The sequence below is a fragment of the Polistes dominula genome, unplaced genomic scaffold (assembly GCF_049000335.1).
Source record: "Polistes dominula isolate Pdom_NZ unplaced genomic scaffold, Pdom_raw_medaka contig_25, whole genome shotgun sequence".
Lineage (NCBI taxonomy): Eukaryota > Metazoa > Arthropoda > Insecta > Hymenoptera > Vespidae > Polistes > Polistes dominula.
The window spans coordinates 2,937,897-2,965,827 of record NW_028301094.1 but is presented as its reverse complement, the minus strand read 5'-3'; the positions used below and the strand labels follow the sequence as shown (position 1 = coordinate 2,965,827).

Sequence of the window (27,931 nt, the reverse complement as noted above, 5' to 3'; positions counted from 1 at the left end):
TGATAGATGATCGAAAACAAACTATTATTATATTAAATTCCACGCCTTTGATATCACCGAAATATACAGATATCCTCGTACACCATTATGATTATCATGAAATGTAGAATGCAAGCGAAATCGTATGATGACATCGTATTGTATGATGATAAACGATGATTTTTAAAACGCATGCCAATTAGAAGAAATTTAATATCTTCCAAGCAGACAGTAAATAAGTGCTCTTTCACCGCAACCAATAAATAAATTCATTCTTTTTTTGTTTGTTTGTTTGTTTTTTTTTAATTTGTGATTTGTTAGTTTGATATAACTGCACAAGTCTTTTTTAGTTACTTTTTTTTTGTATATATTTTTTTATTTTTATTAGATCGACTCGTTACACCGCAAGCGGTTCGTGGCTGCGACGTATCGATGAAAGATCATAGGAAGAGTGTAAGTGTAGAATTGTCCTTTTTAAGATGATCAATAGAATATCCTTAAAAATTTTATTACATTTAAAAAAAATAAACAAATACAAATCACATATTTAATATATTTTATAAGTATAAAAAAATAAAAGATCATAAGTTTCGAAATATTTCAGAATATTCCATTGATCTCTGATTGGACGGAGCTAATAAAGAACAGAATTTTCTTACCTTGCGAAGTTCCTGCTAAATCCGGCGTTTGCAACCCGTGGCTCAACCCTGGAAATTTCACTATTGTCATGCATAGCGACGGTAGTTCTCGTTTATATAAATCGAATTAAAGGCCTGTACGCAATTAATGAGAACGTCGCCAAGTAGTAATAAAAAAAAAAGAAAAGAAAAAAAAAACAACAACATGATAGCCGATAAAGTAATAATAAGTGATAATAGTGACATAACGAGTTATTGTATACACCGGGGAACGTAACAATAAAAATGTATTCGCAAGTGAAATGAAAAATTAACCGTAATACGATCGGACTTTCATCGTCGTACGTTTTAAGACAATAAAAAAAGAAAGCAACTAAAAAGAAATGCGAATCCCTCGTAATATTGAATATCGTCTATTATTATAATAACAATATCTAACGTTCCTGAAGGGTTTAAAAAAATTCAATACACGAAGGACGAATTTAACGCGAAAGCACGGAGATCAAAACCATAAAACGTGGTGTTACCGGGGGTGTTTACGAATATAATTTTCTAAGAATAAATATTGGGAAAGATGGATGTGTTTGTGGTGTTTTTAGTGTGCGTACAGGCCCGATTCGATAATAAAATTCTGACGTACCTGACAATGGCGTGTGATCCGTTAGGGCTGCCATACTGAAGTTAAAACTTCCTGGCGTCGATGTGAACAATTTACTTTCTGGCATAAAATTTTGCGTAGGTGGATGTTCAGGTTCAGGTTCGTGTTCGTTACTACTCGCCGACGCCGGTGGCCTATCCGATGCCGCTGCTCCCGAATCTGATGAGTCCTCGTTGTTACCGACGTTCCCACCATTACCACCGGTCAATTCCAAAGGTTCGCACTTTATATTATCTTCTATTGGACTGTTTTCTTCGTGTACCCCATTACCTTCCACTTTAGTCGACAAATGATTGTTTTTCACCGAAAAATCGGTCGGCGTGGCGTCATTGTTGTTGAGAGGAGGCGAGGACACCCTCGATCTTTTCGCCGAATCCTCGTGAAAATCCGGTGTACGCCTCTCGTTCCTACGTATTTGTGCTCTACGTAATATTTGTTGCATCGTCGTAGGTGTAGGTGTTGTTGGTGCGGGTGGTGAACCACTACGAGGAAAACTTTCTTCTGATTTTTCGTGAAAAGGAAGATGATTAACACCAGCAGCCAGTGCACGAACATGTGAGAGCTAAATCGTAGCAAAAAACGTTTCATTAGAGTCACCACGTGCGATTATTATTAGCGATGAGTAAATGTCTAGAAAAAAAAAAAAATTTCATTTTCCAGGTACAACGTTTGAGTTAACAAAAAATAATATGTATGGGATACAATCAAATTCATTTGCACCTGATCATCATCGTTCTAATTGATCATATTCAATTTTCTTTATTTTATAAATGAAACTAATCTCAACGATACCGATTTTCTATATTATATCTGATTTTAACTCTCGACCATGCCAATTATTTATACATTAAGTAAAACACACTGTATGTTTTATAGTAATAAATAAAATATGTTTCTTATGAATTAATTAGCTACTCACCTCGTCCCTATCTGTCTGGTCAGCCTGTTGTGTAAGACCCGATACCCTAAGTACTTCTGCAGTTTTGAGAAAACTGCTGAGAGAACGTTGATGTACGTTCACTTCCCCATGGTAGATGAACTCCACCAAGGCATGTAAGTCATTGAACGATACATCCTGAAGTACTATCACCGGATGCTTGCATGGTGTGCTCTGAAATAATAAAAATTATAAACATTCTTAAATAGTTTTAGTTAAACTTATTCTTTTTTTTTTTTCAAGAAAAGAACATAATAAATATAAAAAATATATCATATATATGTACCTTGAGAAGTTCCCTAAAGTATGGACTGCAAGCAGAGAGTACAACTCGGTGTGCTTTGAGGCTTTTGCCATCACAAGCCAACGTAACGTCCACAAAGTCCTCATCATCTCTCAAGTTTTCAAAAGCTGACGTTATGCTGCTTTGGTAATTATTCCATCGCAGACAAAAGTGTTGCGTATCTACCATCGTTATATCTATTCACCTGTGAACAAACATTAGATTTTATTTATCACCTATTCCTGTACAAATTCAATATTATATAACAATTTTTTGTTATTTTTACAAATTCAATTATTCGTATAAATATTATGCTCTTTCCATCTTATTTACTTATATAATAAAAAAAAAAAACCGAGATAATTGTACGATATTTGTACTCGAACACAAATGCTTTATTAAAACAGATGTCCATTACATTTTATTAGCTGGATAAAGAATTACGTAATCGATAATATGGAAATAAAAAATTAATTATATATTGAACTATAACGTGTGATATACTCAACATGTATATATATATATATAAATTGAAATTTAATGAGTACAAAAAAATAATTAATTTAAAAAAATATTATGCATTTTATACGAATATGAGTAACAATTTAAACGAGACTTCAAACACACAAGGAAAAAAAAGAGAAAAGATGATATACAATCCTCAAATAGCAAACGTAAATAAATACTTAATAACGTACTTTATTATGGAAGAAAAAAAGAAAATGAAAATAATAATAATAATAATAATAATAATAATAATAATAATAATAATAATAAAAAAATAAAAAAAGAAATGACAAATCAATAATATTTCATATTTTTATTTAGTCACAGAAAAAGAAATTAGGTCGTCAAGCTGGAGCCAGTCCAGAACATACGATTAAATAATATTCCTCTTCTACTTATAAAAGCGCAAGCATTAAATGTATGCTGATAGTGTTATCTTAGCGAAATGATAAAAAAATCTTAAAACAAATTTGCAGAGTCGATTCCCTGCATAAGTGTAGCAATACATTTCTAGTTAAAAAGATTTCCAAGCTGTTTGAAAGCACGCCATTAATCATAATTATATTGTTGCTCGAAGTTATAATTATAACGTTTGACATGATTCTTTCTCTTTCTCTTTCTCTTTCTACTGGATTGATATATTCAGGAATAACCTAACTGAAGGAAAAAAACATAAACTATCTCCGCACTCGGTCTCTCCAATTCGAAATCATTTAACGCAGTAATTCAATCAACCTCCTTATCGTTGCTAAACTTTCTAACTCACACTATACTATATAAATATATATATATGTACACAAAGTCTGGACCTATCACTGGACAAACATAAGACACTAAATTGAAATACAAAAAAAATAAAATACATTTAGACCGGAACACATTCTCACAGATATTTTTTTTTTTAACCAACGCTACACACTATCGTACAGCCCCCGCTAAATTTATGTCTGACGAATTCGAGATAAGTTTTGTTGAAGTCTCGTGAGAATCGCCAAATATTGTTTGATAACACAAGAGAATAATAGTGCCCACTGTACGCGGATTTTTTTTTTTTTTTACGAAGGACTTTACGAAAGTCTCTCTCTCTCTCTCTCTCTCTCTCTCGAAAAGGAGAGGAAATATCGAAGGAATATCGAAAAAGAAAAAAAAAAAAAGAAAATAATTTTTAAAAAATACAGTCAAAGAAATAGCGTGATGGTTAGAATAAAAAGTAAACGGGGGAGGAAAAGAAAAAAAATAGGAAGAGAGAAGTAAAAGAAGAAATAAAAAATGAAAATGAAACTGATGCGAAGACACGATATGTAGGACGACGCACACATACATACATATATACATATCGCATAACATTCAAGAAACCGATAACGAAAAAACACAAGAAAGTCAGGACTTGTATATACGACGACTATGATGACGATGATGATGATGATGACGATGATTGACGAGAGACGAAAGTTTAGCGCGGGAAATATCCGTACGGGAAGTGCGTAAAAGTGAGCCTTTTTTTTTGTTTTCTTTCTTTCTATCTTTCTGTTTTTTTTTCCTCTTTAGGTTGTTCACGCGTCGTGCACACGCTTGCCACCACCTCGTGAATGAAAAAAAAGAAAAAATAGAGCGATAACTACTTTTGGTTAAAGGTGTGTAGAAAGAATTGAAGATCTTTGTCGATCATAGATAGATGAAAAGATACGAGAGAGATAAAAAGAGTAAAAGAAAGATAAAGAAAGAAAGAGAGAGAAAGAGAAAAAAGTGATAATCAACGAGCGATTACCTTTCCTTTTTCTTTTCTTCGTCCAATATAATAAAAGCGTTAAAAAGTAACCGCAATGACGGCTGCCACGGCGACGGCCATCAAAAAGCGTCAGAGCGCACTCACGTTAAGGCACACATTCACCACACACTTCCCGAAAAACTAATAGAAACAAAAATATACCAAAGGGAAATCACACAATTTATAACAAAGGAAGGTAACAATAATATTTAATGGTGATAATAAAAGTGGTAGTGGTGATAATAGTGCTCGTGGTAGTATGGTAAGGTAGTAGTAGTAGTAGTAGTAATAGTAGTGGTAAATAGTGCCGGTAGTAGTAATAGTGTAATAGTAATGAAAGTAATAGTAGTAATAGTGTATTTGTAGTAGTATAATAATAAAGGTTTAGTATGATAGTAGTTGTGACGATGATGATGATGATAGTGGTGGTGGTAGTGATGATGGTGGTGGTGGTAGTGGTGGTGGACGTTATCGCGAAAGCACACCTATCGCTCGTCATACCGCGTAAGCTAATGACCGAAACAATGGACTCTCATAAAACGTTCCGCGTTTTATCTCCGCAACGCCACCTCGCAAAAAAAGTGCGCAAAGATCGACATAGTCCTCCGCGAGATCAGCCGTGAAGATTTGGAGCGCGCGTTATCATAGAGTACACGAATGAGCGAATGAGCGAGCAAGTGAAAGCGCGCGCGCCCACCCACTCTTTTTTTTACGCACAGTATACACACAACACACACACACACACGCAACAAAGAAATAAATTAATTCCTACGAATCAGTTTGGATTCTTCAAAAACGATCTTCCAAGATGATCTCCGCCGATTCTCACATTAATGACAAATACCAAAAAAATTGCACGTACCAGATGGAGAACAAATAAAGAATTAAAAAGAGAGAAAGAAAGTGAAAGAGAGAGGGAGAGATTGAGATGACGATGATTCTTTCAACAATTTCAATCACACGTTTCGAAGTTTTTTCTCTTCTCTCTTGTCCCTTGTCAAACTTCACACACACACACAATTTTGAAGATAATCTTATTGAAATCGAAATAAATAAATACATACTGACAATAGATGGTTCCCGCGTGCGAGCACATTTCCTTCTCACTCATGCTATTATCGCGATTCGCGTTTGAACGCGACGAATTTTCGAATATAACATATATAGTTATACATATGTCGCGCCGCCACTACCGAGAACGGCCGAACAACTAAACGGGGATGCTTCGTAACTGGAAAGGGGTGGGGGGAGCAAAACCGCGCGAGAACTTCGAAAAAGGCGCATACGTACGCGTATGCACATATATAGGTAGTATGTATATTGTTGTGGTGGTGTGACATCTCTTCTCTCATTGCATTGTCTCTCTGCATTTTTTTCTATCTATCTATCTTCTCTCTCTCACACTCTCATTTTCTCTTTCTTTCTCTCTCTCCCTTACCCTATTTCTATCTATCAATCCATCCATCCCAACGGAACCCGGTTACGATCTCGGCCTCGACGATACGGACGACGCGGTGTACGCGCCCGAACTAACCCCCAAAACTGCGCGTCGCGACGCGAGCATCGGGGCTACTAGGAGAAGGTCTGCCTCTCTCTCACTCTCTCTTTCTCTCTCTTCGGGTTTTGCACGAAAACGTACGAAAAGGTTGCCGGCTACGAACGAGCAAAGGAGGTGGAAGAGGAGAAAAGGAACGGGGGGACGACTTAAGGGATAAGGATATCGTGGTTTTTCTTCTTCTTCTTCTTCTTCACTGATAGTAAATGAGTGAGAAAAAATTGAACATAGAAATAGAGAGAGAAAGAGAAAGGAGAAAGAAAACAATCAGAGATAAGAAAAAAAAGAAAGAAAGAAAGACAACGAAATACGATTACTTCATATCATTCGAAATAATAAATGTGTGAACCAGTGTATTTGTGAGCACGCGTGTGTGTGCATGTGTTATATAAAATTAGGAGAAAATTTAGAAAAAAAAAATCGAGGGAGATCGCGATATCTTTACCTCGTCGCGACAACGTTCGAAGACAACGCTCACGTGTTCGCCCTTCTTGGCCCTCTTCAGCCTTGGGAAGACACCATGCTCCATGTACGATCTTTCCCTTTTTTTATTCTTTGGTTTCTTCTTTATATATTATTTGTTATTTACTGTTAATCGTTATTGTAAATTTTACTTCCTTTTGTTTTTTTTTGGTTTGTTTTATAATGAACTATTATTATTTAATAACCTTATATGTGTGTAATGTTAAGAAAATATTTGTAACGATACAACACACAACAGGTGTATAATTCCTTTTTTTAATAATCGTATTATATCGTTGTTGTGTCGTTCACGCACCGTCGTGACATGAGGATGAGAAGAGTAGCCCCGCAGCAGCAGTAGCAGCAGGCACACTAGGATTATTTAATAATATTCGCGTTTTATAAACGCGTTTTAATCAAAGACAAAGACGAAGACGTAGACGAAGAAGAAAAATAAAAAGAAACCGGCGAAATAGACGCGGAATAAAGAGCAACGGCGACGATAACGATGACAAAGGTGACGATGACAATAACGGTGACGATGAAGGTGACGATGAAGGTGACAGTGATGGTAAAGGTAACAGTATCATCGCCACTCTCGCGAAACGATATATCCGTGCGGTAAGATCGTGCGGACGCGCGTCAACTCGTCGCTCGGCGTGCTTGTGCTCTCTCTCGCCGAAAAAGTGGAGAGTGCGCGGCGTCGCGAGAGACGACAGGAGCGGCGCCGGCAATTCTCTCTCTCTCACTCTCTTTCACTCTTTTTCTTTCTTTCTTTTTTGCTTTCTTTCTCTCACTCGTTCGCTCACTCACTCACTTGCACGCTCCTTTCCCTCTCGCACGCGCTCGCCGAGAGCGCGCGGCGAACGAGAGAAAAGGGTGCGGAGAGGTTAGGTCTCGTGGTTGCGCGCCACCAAAAGAGTGAGAGAGAAAAAGAGAGTAAGTAAAGAGGGGTAGGGAAGAAAGGAGGTGCCCCTCAACGATACAACGCCCGAGCGCGCGCGATCCGGAGACCTAGCAGCAGCTATCTTTTCCTCCCTCTACTTGCCCTCCTCGCTCCTTCCACGTTTAGTTTCTCGCCACCCACTTCCCTCTCTTTCTTTCTTTCTCTTCTACTTTTACTTCTACTTCTACTTTTTCTTCTTCTCTCTTTCCTTTGCTTATTTTTTTCTTTCTTTTTTGCTCTCTCGCGAGCCGTTAAACGCCGTCAGGGCCGCGGACACGCGTGGCGCCCGGTAAACGCGGGAATTTCGAATCGGCCGTTAGAGTGACGGGCGGGTAGGAGGGGAGGGGGTAAAGAGACGGAAAGAGACGACGACAGGACACGTGCTCCGATCGTAGATCGTAAACGACGACGACGACGACTTCAACGAATGATGATAATATAACGGGATATACTACTCGCGCACAAATGAATGACGAATGACGATGACGATGAACGCAACGAGTTCTCTGCTGGTTGTTGGGTCTCTTTAATACGAGTTAAGAAAATGGAAATAAAAGAAAACTAAAAAAAAGAAGAAGTAACAAACTCATTGAATATGAAAAATGAGAGAGAGAGAGAGAAAAAAAACAAAAACAAGAATAAAGTACCCCAACTACTACGTAAAGAGAAAGAGAAAGAGAGAGAGGATATAGCACGGACGAAAAAGTAGTCTCTCAGAGTTGCAGCTACAGCAAAGTCTGCTTAGGACTAGTACACGCGGGGCGGAAGTTCGCCCGGCGTTATTCTTTATCGGAGCATGAGACATCTGTCGTAATAAGTGCGGACTAAAAAATAGTGCGTACGCAGAGAGCGAGAGTGCCACGCCAGCCCGCTGAGGAAGAAAGAAAGAAAGGAAGAAAAAATGAGAAGGAGGAGGATGAGGAGCAGGAGGGAGTTTTAGGAAAGAGAGAGAGAAAGAGATAGAGAGTGAGTGAGCCATTGGCCGGATTGGTGGGGAGATTGGTTCTTGCGAACGCGTCGCCCGTTCCTCTCCCTCCCCCTAGCCCTCCCCCATCCCTCGGGCAACTTTAACCCGTCGCGAGTTATGCTGCGAAATGGAAATGCGTAAAGCGCCCAAAACAAAAAAATGACTACTACTATTTCGATAAGAAAGAAACAACGTGCTGGATAGATTTTGTTTCGCGTGTTATGTTTTTTTTTTATTTCCTCTCAACTAAAACGCTATATTCCTTTCTTTTTTTCCTGACTCGATCGTTTCGATATTCTTCTGTCAAAGGAATTTTCGACGTAAAGGGCGGGAAACAACGATTTGAAATTTTCGCTCTTTTCTATGCAGTCAAGTCATGCTGCCGTAGGAATAAGAAATTCAACAAAGCACAACCTTAAAATGTTTTACTGGTTACTCCTGCCCGATTTGTTCCTACTAAATTTCTCTCTTTATATATACATATATATATATATATATATATATATATATTCTTTCTCTCTTTTTTCTCTCTCGGCCCCGAACCACTACCCCCTCCGCGGCATTGCCGTTGGCGACCCGACTCGATTCGCCCCTCAAAAAATCATTACGCCCTTTCGCGGGCTGCGCATGAACGCGGTTTTAATTCGCTACTAGAAAAGTAAAATGTAAACGTTCACGGGCAAGGGGGAGGGTGGTGGGCAGAGGAGAGAAGGGGTGACGCTCCGAGCGCTCGTAAGAAGGGAGTGGAAAGAGAAGGAGAGGGATAGGCGGAGAATAGAGAGAATGAGAGAGAGAGAGAAAAAGAGATGAAACGAGCAAACGAGGGCGCTTGCGAAATAGAGAAAGAGAGAAGAAAAAGGGAGATGACGTCTCGCAGATGTAGCCGAGGACGACGAGACGAGGGAGAACCAGGACGAGGAATGCTGTGAGAGCGCGACGGAAAAGAGGTCCTTTTTCCACCGACACGACGCCACCACCACCAGCCCACCACCACCACTGGCTGCTAGCTACCACCATCGTTGCCGTAGTAAAGTATGAGAGAATGAGAAAGAAAGAGAGAGGAGGTGGACGAGAGAAGAGACGATGGTGGGAGGTGGACGAGAGGAGGATACGCTGCTCCCCTACTTCTCTAGGGGTTCCATTGTAATATTTATTGATTGGATTGCTAGGAGTCGAGGCTGAGGGACGTTGCCTACTTGGTCTAGAAGCGTTTCTATACTTTTTCAACCATCGTCGATTCACTTCGCTACAGACAGATAGAATCAAAGAGAGAGAGAGAGAGAGGGAATGAAAGAGAAGGATATGAAGACAGAGAGAGGAGTGGGTGGGAGAAAGCTTCTCTTCTCCTTTGAGAACCGGGTGAAAGTTACACTCGGATTTTCGCATTCCCGGAAAAACTCGGGATATTTTTACTGATACATGCATGCATGCACCCGTCCGCCAAATTTATTTTTGCCCAATGAATCGATCATACCGCGATGATACTTTATTTTTCGTCTGAATCGTTTCCTCGTGAAACATCGTACGCACACACACACCGCCATACGAGGAGAATCGTTTCGGGACTAATAATCGCAGCTATTCATTTTATTGCTTTGATGATTTTTTTTTCTTCCACGAAAAAAGAAAGAGTCTTTATGTTTTAAAGAGAGAAGAAGAGTTTAGTCGTGCTAAATTGCTGGCGTACTAAACGTAGTACATTACACGCTTTGAAACATCAACTTTGGCCCTTATCTTGTTACAACGTGCAATACGATGTCCCTCGTATAATATCCCTTGCATGGTTCTCCCAAGCCATCGGGCGAACAATGCAATTAGGATGTTTTCTCTATGCCACTCGATGATCGCTGAGTCAGTCGACCTTGGACGTATATAAAGCAAAATGCCTGCATAACGTAACGCGAGCATTTCGTTTCGGATAAAATAGAATCTACTCGATAAAAATCAAACGTATGATGGAAACCACGGATATTTTCCCCCCTCTTCACCTCCTTTTCCCATATAGAATAATATCGACGATATCACGATACCGACTGCTTTTGCATTCTGAACACGTCCAACAGGTACATACACGTATCGATCCGTTATCAAAAGTGTCTCGATTACTGAAAACTAAAGATCAAAAGATGGAATTAATCCACCCCGGGTCAAAAAATGACTTGTCTGTTCTAATTTTTTTATGAACAAAGTTTAGTATTTCATATAAATATGTAATTAAAAGAGTAAGTTTTGAAAAAAAAAAACACTTATGAAATGAAGATAACTCGAGAAAGAACATGTCGTACTGAAAATAAGCCGATTCTCTCTCTCTCTCTCTCTCTCTTCCGTATTACGGATTACGAAAGAGTAAAAAGCTCGTGTAAAAGTATAGTCGGGTATATCGTTTATTATTAGTACCCATGGGTACCAGGCACCAGAAAAGGGACGGATTACATGCAGCCCCTTTTCGCTAGGTTCGGGCTCTCATTAAAAGGCGCACCTGCTAGTTGGTGGTGAAGCTCGCGATCGTCGTCGCGCGATTTCAGTTTGGGTAGACAGAAAATTTTGGCGATAAAGAATATCCCCATTCTCTTTGAAAGCCCAACCGCGTACGCATGCATTCTAAATGCGCTCTACACACGCGAGCTTACCCCGTGTCAGTTGGAATGAAAGAAAGAGAAAGATAAAGAGAGAGAAAATTAAAGAGAGAAAGAAAAAGAGAGAGAGAGAGAGAGGGCAAGGAAAAAAAGTAGAACGCGAGCTGAGCCTAGGCTCTTGCCACACAGCTCCAGCATATTTTTTCTCTTACGTCCTGATCCCCTCCTCTACTCGAACGGTACACCCTTGCCAGCACATCTCTCCCTTACCCCACCCTCTCCTTCCCCATTGCATTCTAAAACATTTGGTGGCCGTTGACCTCGGCCGGGCTATTCCGTACGGCTATTGGCTCGCTAACTGTCGTCTCCTACTCGCTTCTCTTCGCTTCTGCTGCTGCTGCCAACGCGAACGCGATGTAAAAGACGCCTTTGCCACCGAAGAAGAACGAGGAGGAGTCGATATTTTCATGATATTTTAACCACCTCTCTGTTCGTGATTTCAAACTCGTGCTGGTAGTGGTGGTGGTGGTGGTGGTGGTAGTTCTTTCTTGGATTCCTTCGAAGAAATTTTTCCCGAATTACAAAACGCGAACTCAATTTTATTTTCTTTTAAAATTAGAACAACGTACTTATTCATTTTTCTTTTATTTTATCATTTTGTTATCTATTTCACTCTCTTAACGTTTTCCCCATAGTAACCACAGTTAGTCAACGTTTATCGATCTTTTATGAAAGAGGACAAAAGAGAGAAAAAGAAATAGAAAGGGAAGGGTGTCATTCGGTGTTCAACCTATCGATCGATTGCATTTCGTTTACACTTCGTCCAACAACGAACGATGATTGACGGGAAGCGGCGCTGACACTTAGTCGACCATTCGATACGGACATGAAAATTGAGGATCGTTCGATGTTCGGATTTGAAATCGAACGAGAACTGCGGTCGAGGTTGCTGCTGCCTGCAATTTTCTGCCCCCAAGTTATCGGAGAACCAAAGCGTAGTTGTTGTGTTAGGGCTCTTTCTCTCTCTGCGTTCGAACCTTTCACCGTCCGCCTAGTACTAGATATGCACTACTTGCTTGCTTCCATAACATTAGCTCTAGTATGCGTCTATTCTAACGTTTCCTTACACTACTTGTCGGATATGTTTCGAACCTACGCACTTTTCTACACTACTCGCCGTCTATCCTACCTTTAACTACTTTACATTCGATAGTTTTTTATATTGAAATGATACTAGACAATTTATATATTCTTAACACTTTAATGGGCCGCTCAAACAACATGTGTGTGATAGCCGGAACAACCATTATTGGCCGTTATTTATTTATAACTTTGTATATATTTAAAATGATATAACATTAAATTTGTTGTGTTTCTTTTTATGTTAATTTTTTTCGTGAATGTAATAAAGTTTTTCTAAATTAATTTTTCAAAAATAATTCCGACCCCTGGCGACCCCTAGACGTGCGATCATTAGTGTTAATTATGTTTATAATATTATAATGTTTATATTTCTATTTTAAATTTGTCATATTAATATTTAATATCATTCATTTTTCATTCCAATTTTTATTCTTTTCCGAAGATAGTTGTGAATTACAAATTATTCTTAATAATTACTTGATTTATGATTAAATATTCGAGTTATTCGATCTATCTTGAAAAAAAAAACGAAAAAAAAAATAAAAAAAAAACAGAAAACAATGAAATAATGATCATCGATATTCTCGAGGCGTCCATTACGATATTAAAAGTCATATCCGATCTTCAAGCTACACACAGGGACGAGAACGAATGATCGTAAATTTCGGTGGTTACGCGTGTGATTCCCCAGATACATGCATCGACAGTCAATAATAGCGTATCAGTCAATTTCACTTCGACAGGAGAAGGCTCATCATCCATGTATTCCTATATACACATATATATACATATATAAAATACGTATCAGATATTATTCTATTTGTATAACAAAAAAATCTAATTGTGTGTCGCGTAAATTTGATGAACCCACATATCTTTTCTAATGGTATACGAATAAACAATCAAATTAATTTTTTATAACAAAAAAGTACTCAATTTAAGAACCCAACGAGTTTTTTTTTGTCAAACTCAGCGTTAATTTTGAAATTAACGGGGGCATGGGGGTCATGTCATACAACGGCGTGAAAGGATTTTCTGTTTATCATTTGATACGAGAATATTTTTTCATTTAAATATCACGTTCGTTGTTTATTAAAAAAAAGTTAAATAATATTTAAAAATTTGTAAAAGTAATACTAGAGAGCTTCATTATTTAATTAATATTGAAAGTAAATAAAACTTTGCTTTATAAACTAACGTTTTTGAAGATTTCATTATCCCAGATATTAAGATTTTAAATACGTTAAATGTGTAAAAAAAGAAAAAAGGACATTTTTATCAAATAAATATACTTGCTAATCGTTATAAACATGATAGATTAAGATTAATAAAAAAAAAAAAATAAAAATCAAGGGAATTTGCATCTATCGACGTGAAATATCGACTGGGGTGTGATATTATTGACTCAAAACCGTTTACTCTTTGCCTGCACTGTTTTTATACCGTTTTTTTTTTTTTTTTATTATTTTTATTTTTGGGAGTTTTTTCTTTCTGTTTTTTTTTTTTCATTTTCCGACGCGTCGCGGGGCGATGTGCACGAGGAGAAAAAAAGAAGAAAAAAAAAAAAAAGAGTACAGAGTGCCGGGGAGAATTAACGAACTAAGCGAATTTTACGTTTGAGCTCGTTTTGCGATATCTCTTCTTTCTCTTTCTTTTCTCTCTCTTTCTCTCTTTCATTTCTTGCGCTGACCTACTTCTTGCCGATGTTACCGCGATTAATCGAGGCAGAATGATACACAAGTATTTCCGTCGACGCTTAAAAATACTGAAAATAGGTCAGCAACAGCAGTACCAGCTATATTTTTAATTGCACCACAGACGACAACGTAGACAAATCTCTTCGTAGTTCGAAGGAAAAGACATGTTGCGAAATTGAACTATCCTTTTTCTTTCATTTCATATCTTTTACTACATCCTTCTCCTCCTTCTTGTATTTTTTTTAGTTTCTACTTCTTTTTTTTTTTTTAATACCAGAAAGTGAAAGGGGGATGATGATCGACAAAATTTGAATCTCGCGAATTACGTAATTCATCGAAATTAATTTAGAAATGTTACGTGATTTTTTTTGTTACAGTCCGGTTTTTGTTTTAAATCAATTTTGTATTTTTTTCTTCCTTAACTCTAATCTTTTCTTAACTCTTTTTATCTTCGAACGATCATCACATCTTTGCCCATAATAATACGACCTTCGCTTTTACAAATGCATTATCATTTGCATGATATTATACAAAGATATTCGACAAGAATTTAATTCAAATTCTCATCTTTTTCTTATATTTTCGTAATACGGGATGTAGAATATTTCGCAAAAAATGAAACTTTTGACAAGGAATGAAAGAAAGATATAGAAATAGAGAGAGAGAGAGAGAAAGAGAGAGAGAGAAAGAGAGAGAGAGATAGAGAGAGAGGGAGATTTAGTTTAAATTTCTTACATCCAATTAATGTCAGAATAAATCTAAATACATGAGTAAACATTGGTTTAAAAAATGACTGTTTGATTGCCACTGGTCAATAGGAATTTCCAATCGAAAAATACCACGCAGTAAGCGGGTTCGTGCGATTTTTTTCCATGATAAAAAGCCTCGAACAATATACCATGTCATTTATATATATATATATATCACCTATTCGATGGCATTTTGGAATATGGAATATTTGAAACGTGATCGCGTATAAATTGCGTAAAAAACACACACACACACACACACAAATAAAAAAAAATAAAAAAAATAAAAAAATAGAAAGACTAAAAGAAGATTTGCAAATGAAATTGTTGATTTTTTTTTACAAATCAAAAAGGGGATATATTTAAAAATAAAGAATAATAATAATAATAATAATCACAAATATATTCCGATTTTGAGATTTGCAGAGTTGAATTTTTGTTATTTAATGAACTTGATTATTGTTTTTTTATTCTCCAAATAAAAATTGATTTTTTTTTTTTTTTTTTTTTTTCATCAGATTATTCAACGTTTAATCAGATCGCTGATGCAAAAGGAAATAGATGATTACAGGTAGAAAGAGATAGATAGAGAGATATATCAAAATATTTTCTACACACACACACACACACATGAAATGTTATAAGTTTAAACACGATTGAAATGAAAATAAGTCGATACTTATGTCGACGTTTTAGAAAAGCTTTGGCACGCGGGTTATTTTTCGATATATGCTACGTGTCCACTAGGTAGTCCGACAACGTACACAAAGCACGGACGAAGACACAGTCGTTTACGTATGCGTTTATGTATTCGTATGTACATATATATATATATATATATACATATGAGTGGATCAAACAGAAGTCATATATGCACGTTGAGCGCCGAGTATTTTTTTTATCCGCGATGCGTGGCCATAGACGGTCGCGAAACATGCATGTAATGGTTACACGAACAAAGAAACAAAGAGAACTTATACTCGCGATTCCAGTTCCTACAATACACACATATATACATATATAATATAATATAATATTATAATATAAATAATATAAATAATATAAATAATAATATAATATAATATACTATATATATAATTTTAATATTATAATATATTACATTATTATATATATATATATATATATATATATATATATATATATATATATATATATATATATAATTTATTAATTTATTATTTTATTTATATATAATTATATTATAATAATATTCTACATAAATGTGTATATATGAAATGAGTATACATATAAGTATACAATATTAAAATATAATACACATTAAGAGTATATAACACCATCATCGCGATAACTCACGAAGTGATAATTGCAATTACAAGATTATTGTTTTCTCCTTGCGATTATAGTTTATTTCATCCCTTTTTTTTTAGTTCTTTGTTTGTTCGTTTACGAAATCAATGATTCCTATGATGAAAGTTAATCGATAAAACGAAATATCGAAAACACGTTTTATAGTATCAAGCAAAATGTGAGATTCGATTGGACAGACTTAAACCCCCACCCCACCCCACCCCACCCCTCAATCCTTTAGTTCGGGAATTGAAAATATTGAACTCTCAAGGTCGTTCTCGTTTAATTTATAAGCTTAAGATCGTTTTTCTTCTTACGGTATAACTCGAATAAGGAATAAACTTCGTGAAGCTAAAAGGCGTTAACGTCGATCGATTATTCTCTCGCCTCGGTTACAAATTAATAGTTTTAACCGAATAAAAATGTTTGAGGAAATGGAAATATGATGAATAGAACACTTCTTTTTCTTATTCTATCCTAATTTCTCTTTTATATTCTCTACTGTATATATTTTTTTCATGATATCATTACGTATAGAATAGACGATTGTGTTCTTGTCGCGCGTTAGAAATAAAACAGATTATTCGTCAAGTTCGATTCTAAGTAATATCACATTTCAATGAGACGTTAAACCAAGAACGAATATATTTGCTTAGCGTCAATGACTAATTACGATAAGATATACGCCTCACACGGAATCGGACGTTTATTTTATGTTTAGTTATTTCGAAATATATTTCCAACGCTTGATTATATTCTCTTTCTACTTTCTCATCGATGTGTGGTTTCTCTCTGTCAGTATTGCCAACCAATCTTTTTTTTTCTTCTTCTTCTTTCTCCATTTCAGATACTTAAACTGAATGAACTAAAAAAGTTGTTTTATACGATACCAAAAAAAAAAAAAAAATGAAAAAAGAAATGAAACATGATAACGATCATTGGGAAAGAATGTTTTTCGAATTATCATATCATTCAATATTTTGCTTTTATATATTTTTTACATGTGTGTATGTGTATGTGTGTAGTAAAGACGAAGTGACATCAACACTAAAATCCTTAGGATGGTAGTTTATTCTAACGCGAGCGAGTGTCGTCTAAATAACGTATTCACCGGCCGGCGTCTAATTTCAGAGATAACAGAGCCGACGCGTAATCTAGTTACTAGGCGTCTAATCTAATCGGCCAATTCGGATTATATGCATACATATATATATATGTATATATGTATATATACGTGTCTTCTAACACACATACACATATTAAAAACATCTTACACTATTTCAATCTTTTTCTTTCTATCTATCTCATACGAAGTAGAAAGATCTTTAGAAGAATCTTGCTGCGTTGAAAGCACGACTATTTCATTACGTATATTACATATACATATATATAATATATATTTATATATATTCTAAGAGAGAGATAGATTAGATTATTTAGAAAATGAAAATGTGCCTATAAAGAAACTGATTATTTCAATCGTCTTATTTAACACTAGAACTACCAGACACCAGTCATTTTGACTGGTTGATATATGATTTGATTTGGTATCAAGAATATTTTGATATGAATTTTAATCATATTTTGAATTGTTATTATATAGTTTTTAAGATCTCAGAATATGTAGTTACTTTTGTAAAATAATAATCAGTCAATAAATATCAAAATATTCTACTTTTACATCTTTTTAAAGATCAGTTATTTTAACTGGTTTTGGTAGAGACAGCTACATCTCAACTATTGATAGTTCTAGTGTTAAATATCGTTCGATTTAGTCTTTTGTTATAAAAAAAAGTTATTTAATAATTTACTTATATATAATTGTTACAAAATCTTTCTATCTTTATAAAATGATTTAAAAGTAATATGATAATAATAATAATTAAAACACATATATTTGTGAATAATTTTCATTTCTTAATATACGTGTCTTTTCGAAGGAATATTAAAATCGATAAGATTTCTGGATGCTAATTGAATTCTCTCGTAGAATATATTCATATATATTTATAAGAAAATGAGAAGAAGAGAAAGGAAAGATATATTGTAATAATGAAATGATGTATATTATGTATTCATTTATAAAAATATCATTGAAGTAAAGGAAGAAATCAAAAAAGAAATATGAAATAAAAAGAAGTAAGGAAGGAAGGAAGGTCAGAAGTTGCTTCCCTTGATTCACATCTTGGTCCATCGCGGAAGAACCCGCTGGAACTCGGATCGAATAAGAAGAGAAAGGTAAAAATAACGGGTGCGAGAATCACTGCCCTCCATCCTTCAAGGAGAACAAACCGTTATCAGATGTATATCCCTTAACTCGATTTGTCTGTCTGATGCTACGAAAGATCGTGCAGTGTGTTGTATAAATCGTTTGTTTAATTTTACGTAAGAAACATAAGAAAAAGAAGATGATGAAAATGAAAATGAAGAAGAGAAAGTATATTTTGTCTATTACTAATTTTGTTATCCATTCAATCCATTACTTTATATATATATATATATTTTATTAAATTATATTTTATATTACACTTTATTATATTATTATATTATATATATTAAATTATTATTAATATTATATAAATAATATTTAATATTTTTATTATTTTTAATTATGTATATAATATTTAATATATAATATTTTGTATTTTATCGTATATTTTGTTCTTTCCTTTTATTTTTATTTTTACGTAATAATAATAATAAGAAGAAGAAGAAGAAGATAAAGATAAAGATATAGAAAAGAAAGCATTTTGTATCTATTACAAATTTTGTTATCAATTAATCTGTTGATTTTGTATGTATATACATATATATTTCCTATTTCATTATATATTTTTCTTTCCCTTTATTTTTACTTTTTTTTTTTTATATTTTTGCAGCAGCAACACATCCGTTATATACCCGTTATACTGACGTTTTATATAAAGCAAAAGTTAAAAGCCCAGAAAACACGTATGCTAATGCGCGGCCGGAACCCACTCGACGAAGAAGCTATTAAGGTCGAATTGCGCAAGAAGAAGGAACGAAGGACTTTGCTACGTTGTGTTTGCACCGCTGTGTGTGCAACGTGTAAAAGGAATGCACGCGAAGAAAGAAATTAAATAGAAAAGAAAGAAGAAAAAAACGCGGAAAAGAAATTGAGCTGATCGGGTGTAATAAAAAGTGTCGCTAAAATCAGTTCTATCAATCATTTTCGCAATATTCGTGACGTATCGTTGTGCTTATTCATCAAATAAGTTTCTTTTCCTTGTTTCATGCTAAAAAAAAAGTATTGTTCATTCGAGTGAGAAACTTAGGTCATCGGCGTTTGGTTTATACACGCTTATTATCCTTCATAGTGAGTACTTAAAAAGGGACGGTTAGGTTCGACAATTTTACCATCGTATGATTCGAGAGACAAGACGAACTTATATATGTGTGCAAGGGAAGAAAAAAAAAAAGAATGAAAAATAAAAAGAGAAAGAGAGAGAAGCTTGCACGTAGTAGAGAAGCACCTGGGCGTTTCTATGCGTCATTGTAAACGATAAAAAAAAAGAAAAAAAAGAAAAAAAAAAGCCGTAAGGCTAGCATAATACAAGGAGAGGAGAACATCGACGATCAACAGCAAAAGCAAAAGCAAAAGCAAAAGCAGTAGCGGACCTACTAGCGGGTCTGGTTCTTCCCTTTTTCTTTTCTAACATAAGAGAGATCTCTGTGCATGAAGCAGCAGCAGCAGCAGCAGCAAGAGTCTCCTCACCCTTCTTATCCTACCCATTTACGATCTCTACGTAAAGCATGTTTGCATTTTCGCGGCTTACTTACGATCGATGCGAAGTAGTAGTCCCTTATACAATGTTACTTAACCTAACCTTTGATAATCCTTCTTCAACATACATATACATTTGTGTTTAGATTATATTTAACATTTTACTCTATAAGTACTTAATAATTGATTTAACTGATAGTTTTTAATTTCACGATACTTCAACATGATGAATATTATTGAATGTGTTAAAAAAAAAGGTTCAATTTTATATATCCTTGAAAACAAATGTCGCCTTTTAACAAAGATTCTCTTCACAGTGATATTTCCTAACAAGTTATTCGTGGGATTGTTGGTAGAATTAGGAATTGCAATAAGAATAAAAGATAAAAAATGAAACACAGAGAGAGAGAGAAAGAGAGAGAGAGAGAGAGAGAGAGAGAGAGAGAAAGATATTGACTCAGTATACATTCGTGGAATACTCGCAAACGATAGATCCGATTTGTGGTGGTTGTTGTTGGCTGAGTGCTTTGCTTGCTTGCTTGCTTGCTTGCATGCTTTGCTTGCATGCTTGCTAGTGCGCGCGCGCGCGTAGTACGATCGGACAACAAGGCAGACGACGATGAACGAAAACGAGGAGAGAAGAAGTTTCTTTGTGCCGATGACTTCGACGCGTAAATGTCAATTCTCAAGGCTCCCGGCATAAGTTCCGCTCCGAAGACTTCTGCTCACGTTCAAGGATTCGCTTTGCATACGGTAACTTTGAATACGTCGCGTCTCCCGCGGCATATGAGGAGAGTTTGTCTCTTTACTCTCTCTCTCTCTCTCTCTCTCTCTCTCTCTCTCTCTTCTCTTTCCTTTTACCTATATCTATCTTTCTCTCTTTCTATCATTCTTTCTTGTACGAGAACGTCGAATGAGCTCGAACACATGCGAGTATACTCGCATCTATCGTAACGGACTTTATATATATATATATACAATGCATCGTCATCGAAAGGAACATTTTACTTTTTAACTTTATTTCTTCTTCCTTCTACCTCCCCCCACTCACCTACTCTTCTCCTCCTTTCTATCACTATCTCTCTTTTTTTAACTTCGTTTTACTCGTCGAAAAGTATCATCTCAATACCGCGAGATCTATTTATACATAGTCGGACGGTGTTTTTCAACTTGCAACGGCAGCTTGTATCAAACGTGCGTCGCACGTAAAAATAGGGGACCTGCACGAGAGAAAGAGAATGAAAGATAGAAAAAGAGAGAGAGAGAGAGAGAGAGAGAGAGAGAGAGAGAGAGCTTGCACGAGAAGAGAGAGCCCTCGTTTTAAACGGATCGGCCTGTTTGCAAAGACCCAAGCGACATTGCGCTCCGCAATTTTTGTTTTGTTTTGTTATTCCTTCTCTCCTTGCCTCTCTACCCCTCCCCCTCTTTATATCCTTCTCTATCTCGTTTAAATGATAATATTCGTTTGACGATAAAAATTCACGGAAACAAATTAAGAAAAAGGAACAATTTTGTATATTATATTTTTCTTTTTGTTTTGTTACTCTCTCCTCTTCATTCCTTTTAAAGTATATTAAAAGTTCGGACGATACCCGTGACGTCTTCTTCTTCTTCGAACAAGTTTTCGTACTACTTTTTTTTGTGTGTCGTTGTTCTTTCTTCTTCTTCTTCTTTTTATCTCTCTCTTTCCCTTTTGCCATCATCCTCCTCTCGTCATCACCATAATCAGCGAACAAAACCGGTACTCTGTTTTCTATTAGAATATATTCGCCAGAACAAATATCTTGAATATATGTACGTAACGAAAGTTAATTTTCTATCGATACTATTAAGTACAGGTAAATAACACCTTGCTTTAACATGTCGAAATTTTGCAATGTTTATTCTTAAAAATGGGGACAAGGGCGATAATTTTTTGAATTCTCGCGCGCTGAAGAAAGTTGTTCCGTTGCAAACTCATTTTCTATCTCTTTCTTTTTCTCTCTCTCTCTCTCTCTCTCTCTCTCTCGTTTTCCTCATACTATCGCCGTCTCGATTTTACGTCACGCGAAGTCTAAAGGAAGAAAAGAAATCCGTCTGTGGCCCAGAATTAGAGATGGTGGTGGGGATAGGAAGCAGCAGCAACGAACGACGTGTTGGTGAGTGTAACAGAGAAAGAATTTTCAAGAACGATAGAGAAAGAGAAAGAGAGTACAACGGTGATTCGCGAATAAACGACAAAAGGATCTCGTGCCTCTCACAGACGTGGATTACGTCATTTCTCAATCTGTCCTCTAACGTCTGGCATTTACTTTCGTCTAGCGCTCGTCTAGCACGTTCGTCTAGCCACTAAAGGTCTCGACACCACTTCTTCTAACGTACAGCATACAATAGAAACGAAAGAAGAAAGACCAGTATTTACGTACGATAAAAAGAGAAATAGATATATTATAAAGAAACCATAAACGAGACGATCAAGTAGGTAAGTACTAAAGAAAAAGTGAAATATAAGAGGAACGGAATTAAACGCGTAAGAGGTAAACTAACGGACGCACGAGTACTATATATACATAACATAAGCGTTGCACGTGAACTTGCTGCACCTTGAGAAGAGAGTGCCAGGGAGAGAGGGAAGGAGGGTGGTGTACGCGCATGCACACGTATCAAAAGAGAGAGAGAGAGAGAGAGAGAGAGCACATGATGCACGTAGTCGTCATTCGTAAGCTCTCGCTTTCGGCGCGTAAGCTTTCGTGCATTCGTAACCGGCTGCTGCTGCTGTTACTTGCTATACACATCTCTACCACTCGGTACGATTTGACTCTCTCTTTCATTCGGGAGCATGTGAGTGATGAAAGAAAATAAGACAAATAGAAAGAGAGAGAAAAGAAGAAGAAATATAGATGGTTAGAGAGTAATAAAAGAAAGAAAGATAGTGAGAGATAGAAATAAAGATCGAGAGAGAGAGAGAGAGAGAGAGAGAGAGAGAAAATTGTCGTGCTCGCGCGCGCGCACGACGATTTCTCGCTCTCGTATTCTCTCTCGTAAAGAGTCGAATGCAAACGGGAGAAGGCCAGCGGCACTCTCTCGCGGCCGGCCACGAACACGTACCTTGATCGTCAAACGCGAAGCAAAGTGCGTGTGCTGCTTCTAGCACAGCCCGGTGTTGTCCTTGTTCCTCTTCGTCCTCTTCGTCCTCTTCCTTCTTCTTCTTCTTCTTCTTATTCTCTTGTTCTTTTTCACCTCCTTGGCGACGACGACACCGCTGAAATCGTCGTTCGACCGTCGCTCGAAAACGTCGACGACGACGATGCACGACGATACCACGGCGTTTCTTTCTCCTCTTCCTCGTCCTCGTCTTCTTCTTCTTTTTCTTCTTCTTTTTCTTCCTCTCCCTCCTCCTCCTCCGCCTCCACCACCGCCTCCTCCACCGCCGCCTCCTCCTCCCTCCTCCTCCTCCTCCTCCTCCTCCCCCGGCCCAGCTCTTTTCGACTACAACGCGAGGAAAGAGCGTATTTTGACGGGCGCTTTTCTATGCCACGTAGCCGCGAATCGCGCTCTTGTACGGTCCCGAGGATATTCTCGAGGCCGAACGTACGTCCATCCTCGTGCAAAACTGTTGTTGTTGGACGGTTTAACTTATTCACAACGATAGATTTAACGAGAATTATTCCGTCGTACCCCCGTTTAATACCCGTTCTCCCTCGTGTATCACGATGACGATGATGATGATGACGTTGTTATATTAACACACTCTTTTCACCCACTCTTTCTCTTTTCAATCTTTCCTTTGTATATTTTATCTCTTTATTTTATTTTCTTACCTTTCTTTTTCTCTTTTTTTTTTTTTCTTTATCACTCGTTAACGCGACACGTTATTTTTAATTCTCTTCGTCTTCTTCGTTTTCTTCTTATGCTTTCCTTGCAGTTTTTTCTATCCTCGAAAATTCCTTCCTTCTTTTCCACCCTCCGGAAGATTGCTCGTTGTATCGTTTAAAGGGACGATGAAAGACACGAGAGAGTAAGAGTAAGAGAGAGAGAGAGAGAGAGAGAGAGAGAAAAACACCGACCTCGTGTACTACACGCGAACGTAACGCACACCGCGCGTACACGGAAGGAACGTACGCGGGAAAAAGGATGTGTTCCTTCCGTACGAAGGACGACGATATTCTCTTGTTTTTTGTTTTTTTTTTTTTATATCTTCTTCTTCTTCTTTCTCGTTTCTTTGTTGGAGGGTCCGTATGACGGAACGTGACGGAACGCAAGGACGGTGACGACGACAACACGACGACGACGACGATTTGGTTGGTTTACTGATTGGCGGCTGACGATATTAACTAACACGCGGCGGGTTATCCTTCGGCACTCTTTTTATTATTTTTTTTCTCTAAAACTTCTCGCGAACGCGCGTGACTAATTATTATTAAGAATAATAAACTAACGTAAATAAAACTTAATAGAGAGATCAAAAAGGACTAAACACACGATCAAAATAATATTCTCTTATTTTTTTTTTCTTTTTTTTTTTAAATATTTCTTTCGATCCCCGTTTGTTGTATAATATATTTTCTTCTTGATTTCTTCTTTTCTCTCTTTTTATTTTTTTTTTTTTCAGTCTTCTTTTCCTTGGTTCCTGGTAGGTATTATAATTTCTCCGTTGAAATTTCCGCGGTACACGCGGTAATACGAGGACGACGCGCGAACGAGTAGTGTGTAGTAGGGCCGCCGGGTTAGGACCGGCCTGCTGCTGCTAGTTGTGTAAGCAGTTGGTGGTTCGTTCTATCTTTTAGCGAGATGACACCACCGACGAGAGAGCGAGGAGGGACCAGCTGCTGTCGCCTTTGGGACACACACCGGGGGACTACCTAGTCGTAGAGTGATTGGGAACGCGACTGGCCAAAGCACTTGATTCGCGCGCGGTTCGGTTTGCCCGTTGCTGCGCCTCTCCCGTGCACTTTTTTCGGCAACCTCGTGGTGTGCGTGCGTGCGCGCGTGCATGTACGCGTGAGAGCCAGCGTGTACGTGCGCGCCTATCTTCTTTCTCCCTCTCTTTTTCTCTCGCTCTCTGCCTCCCGCCCGTTCTCCTCTTCCCTCTTCCTCCTCTTTCTCAACCTCCTCCTCCACCACCTCCTCCTCCTCCTCCTCCTCACCACCACCGACACCCCGCACCCCTCTACTTCTCGCCGCCCTCCCGGCTCGCTCTCTTTCTCTCTCTCTCTCTTTCTCCCCCTTTTTTTTCTTCTTCTTCTCACTCTTCCTGTCCCTCTCTCGCTCTCTCTCTCTTTCTCTCTCTTCGATCGTTTATGAGTGTATGAGTGTCTCCTCTTCCTATACCACACGGCAAAATTTCACTCTTTCTCTCTCTCTCTCTCTCTTCTTCGTTCTTATATCGCTCTCCTTTAACCGACATGCACACGTGGATGATGGATGCACGTATGTACACGCGTATGGTACTACACGACGGTCCTTTGCTCTTCTTTCTCCCTTTTTCGCACAGTAGCTTTATAATAGTATTAGTCGTGGAGTAATATTGTTGTAGTAGTAGTACTAGTAGTAGTAATAGTGCTAGTAGTAGTAGTACTATACTAGCAATAGCAAAAGTAGTATTAGTAGTAGTAGTAGTAGTAGTAGTAGTAGTAGTAATAATAGTGGTAGGTTGTGGTGGTAGGAGCAGCGGCAGCAGCAGAAGCAGCAGGGCGTGCGCGCAAACTTGTATGCGTGCCCGGAGAGTGCGTGCGTGAGCAGCGCGCGAGGGTATAGTTACCGAAATGTTAACCTCGTGGAACCACTTTTTATCGAGTGTCGCAAAATTCATAGGAACCTCGCGCAAAAGAGTAGTGGGGCTAAGTCCCCCCTCTCGAGTCTACTACTCGCGAGAGGGGCGGCTTCACCCCCTCCGTACACCGCCACCGCCACCGCTTCGGGCCTGCTTTGCTTGCCTGTGTTCTGCCTGCCTGCCTGCCTGTGCTTGCCTGTTCTGTACCTGCCTTCTCTGCCTGGTTGCTTGCTTGCTTGCCTGCTTGCTTGCTTGCTTGCTTGCTTGCCTGCCTGCCTGCCTGGTCCTCGCCAATTCTTTGGCCCCACCATCGGCCACCACCACCGGCGCAACCCTATCTCTCTCTTTCTCTCTCTCTAATTTCTCTTCCCTCCTCTTCCTTCTTTCCTCTTATTCTACAACGGACGCGCGCGCGCCTCGTACTTTGCTCTATCTTTCTTTCTTTCTCCTCCCTTCCTTCTTTCTTTCCTTCCTTCCTTCCTTCAAACACGTCCATCCTCCTGCCTCTCTCCCCACCTGCCATCCCACCTCTCTCTGCTCAGTAGTTTCGTTTGACTCCTCTATCTATCTATCTTTCTTTTTCTCTCACTTTATTCTCTTTTTTCTTTCTTCTTTCTCTTTTCAACATTAACCTCCTTCCCTCCGCTTGTGCTCGCCAACCCTTCTTCCTCGTCCCCACCCACCCACTACTCTACCCTTCTCTTTTTCTTTACCCCCCTCTCGACGTTTAGCCCGTGCATAGCCAAACTTATGTACAGTTAGCTGCGCCGATGCCTAGCCGAGCCGATTTTTCTGTCGTTTGCAGCGCCCACGAGAATCCTCTCTCTTTCTTTCTTTATTTATTTCAAATATTTCTTATTCCTTTCTTTTAATTCACCCGACATTCTTCTAACATGACCGTGTATTCTTCTAACACACGCCTTCTTCTAAGAGATACGAAAGTATTTTTTCTAACGAATTAGAATAAGATCATCGACAAATTGAAATGAATCCTCTAAGAAAAAGAGAGGGAAATAAAATAAAAAAATAAAATAAAAAAGAAGACAGAAAGACTGGTCGGGCGCTCCCGCGCGCGTCATTCAATTAGTCAGCCATAGCAGCGCAGCTATTAGTAAGGACGAAGGCGCGATATTTTTTTGCGCCGTCGGCCGTCCGCTAGCCGTCCGCTTGACTTCCTTCCGTTCGTTCCTTCCTCCTCTTGCCCACTCGTTAAATTATCGGCTCTCGTAATCTATAAACGGGTATCTTTTAATGTCACTTATAATTCTGATGCATCTGTGTCAACACAGTGCAAGGTGTTTATCTTTTATTCTTCGTTGACGAGACTGTGCGCGCGCGCGCGCAGCGCTCGCGTGAATGTATCACTAGATCTAAAGCGATAATGATAATGAGAACTCACGGATGCAGATTCGTGTCCTTCGACATTTTAATCGAAGAATCGCGCCCGATCTCACGATCAATATATATACATACATACATACATACATACGTGCATATTTGTAATGCTATCTAATTATTGAAAAATTCGTCCGAAATAATTTATTAGTCTCACTTCATATATTTTTCTTTCTTTCTTTCTTTCTTTCTTTATTCTTGTGTTTTCATATTATGTATATATGTTTTGTTTTATTTTTATATCGATAAATCCTTATCAGTTTTACAATAGTGCCAATTCACGACGATTTCTTTTGACGATTTGTTCGATTTGTATTTCTTTTCTTTTCTTTTTGCATACTTTTTTTGAAATAAGAAGGAAGAATAAGGCAAAAAGAATGTTACTATTTGTTTACACGACCTGCATCTCTTTGTACATTATTATTATTATTATTATTATTAATATTATATATCGTCATTCGAAAAAAATTTAACCAACTCGTATTTTCGTTACGTTCCATCGTCTTGCGAAACTATGACCTTGGGTTACTATTTTGCTTTTGCTTGAGAAAGACACACCGAAGGATAGACGTGTATATCCGTTTGTAAAACACTTTCGTTTTTCTTTGTGTATCGTACGTAAAACTTTGTGTAAAATCAATCGTTGTTTTGCAAAGTACAGAAAAAAAAACAGTAAACTAAAATAATTTTGCGTGTTTTCCGATTGGTTCCTTTTTATCCTTTAAGCTATATATATATAAGTTAGCTTTTTATTTTCCAATTTTTATAACCCACCTATAATAATGTAGATCTAAATAATATATTTAATAATAAATTATATTTAAATATTATAACATTACATTTAA

The 27,931-nt window shown here is 37.5% G+C and overlaps 1 protein-coding gene and 1 long non-coding RNA gene across 12 annotated transcripts in view; one reads left to right on the top strand and one right to left on the bottom strand.

Moving 5' to 3' along the window:
• Window positions 1-27,852, bottom strand: part of br (broad-complex core protein) — a 91,333-nt gene extending 63,481 nt beyond the window's left edge. Inside the window, exons 1-5 of one of the 10 annotated variants that reach the window (XM_015315781.2) lie at window positions 23,027-27,852; window positions 2,499-2,700; window positions 2,195-2,386; window positions 1,258-1,837; window positions 639-698 (exon numbers count right to left, since the gene is read on the bottom strand). In XM_015315781.2, coding sequence (XP_015171267.1) covers window positions 639-698; window positions 1,258-1,837; window positions 2,195-2,386; window positions 2,499-2,684 — 1,018 coding nt within the window. In that variant the 5' untranslated portion in view covers window positions 2,685-2,700; window positions 23,027-27,852. The other 9 variants (XM_015315788.2, XM_089176521.1, XM_089176522.1 and 6 more) reach the window with 9 other exon arrangements.
• Window positions 6,728-27,931, top strand: part of LOC149031207 (uncharacterized) — an 83,901-nt gene continuing 62,697 nt past the window's right edge. The window contains exon 1 of one of the 2 annotated variants that reach the window (XR_016177910.1): window positions 6,728-6,854. This is a non-coding gene — a long non-coding RNA (uncharacterized LOC149031207). The remainder of the gene's footprint in view (window positions 6,855-27,931) is intronic. The other variant, XR_016177911.1, reaches the window with a different exon arrangement.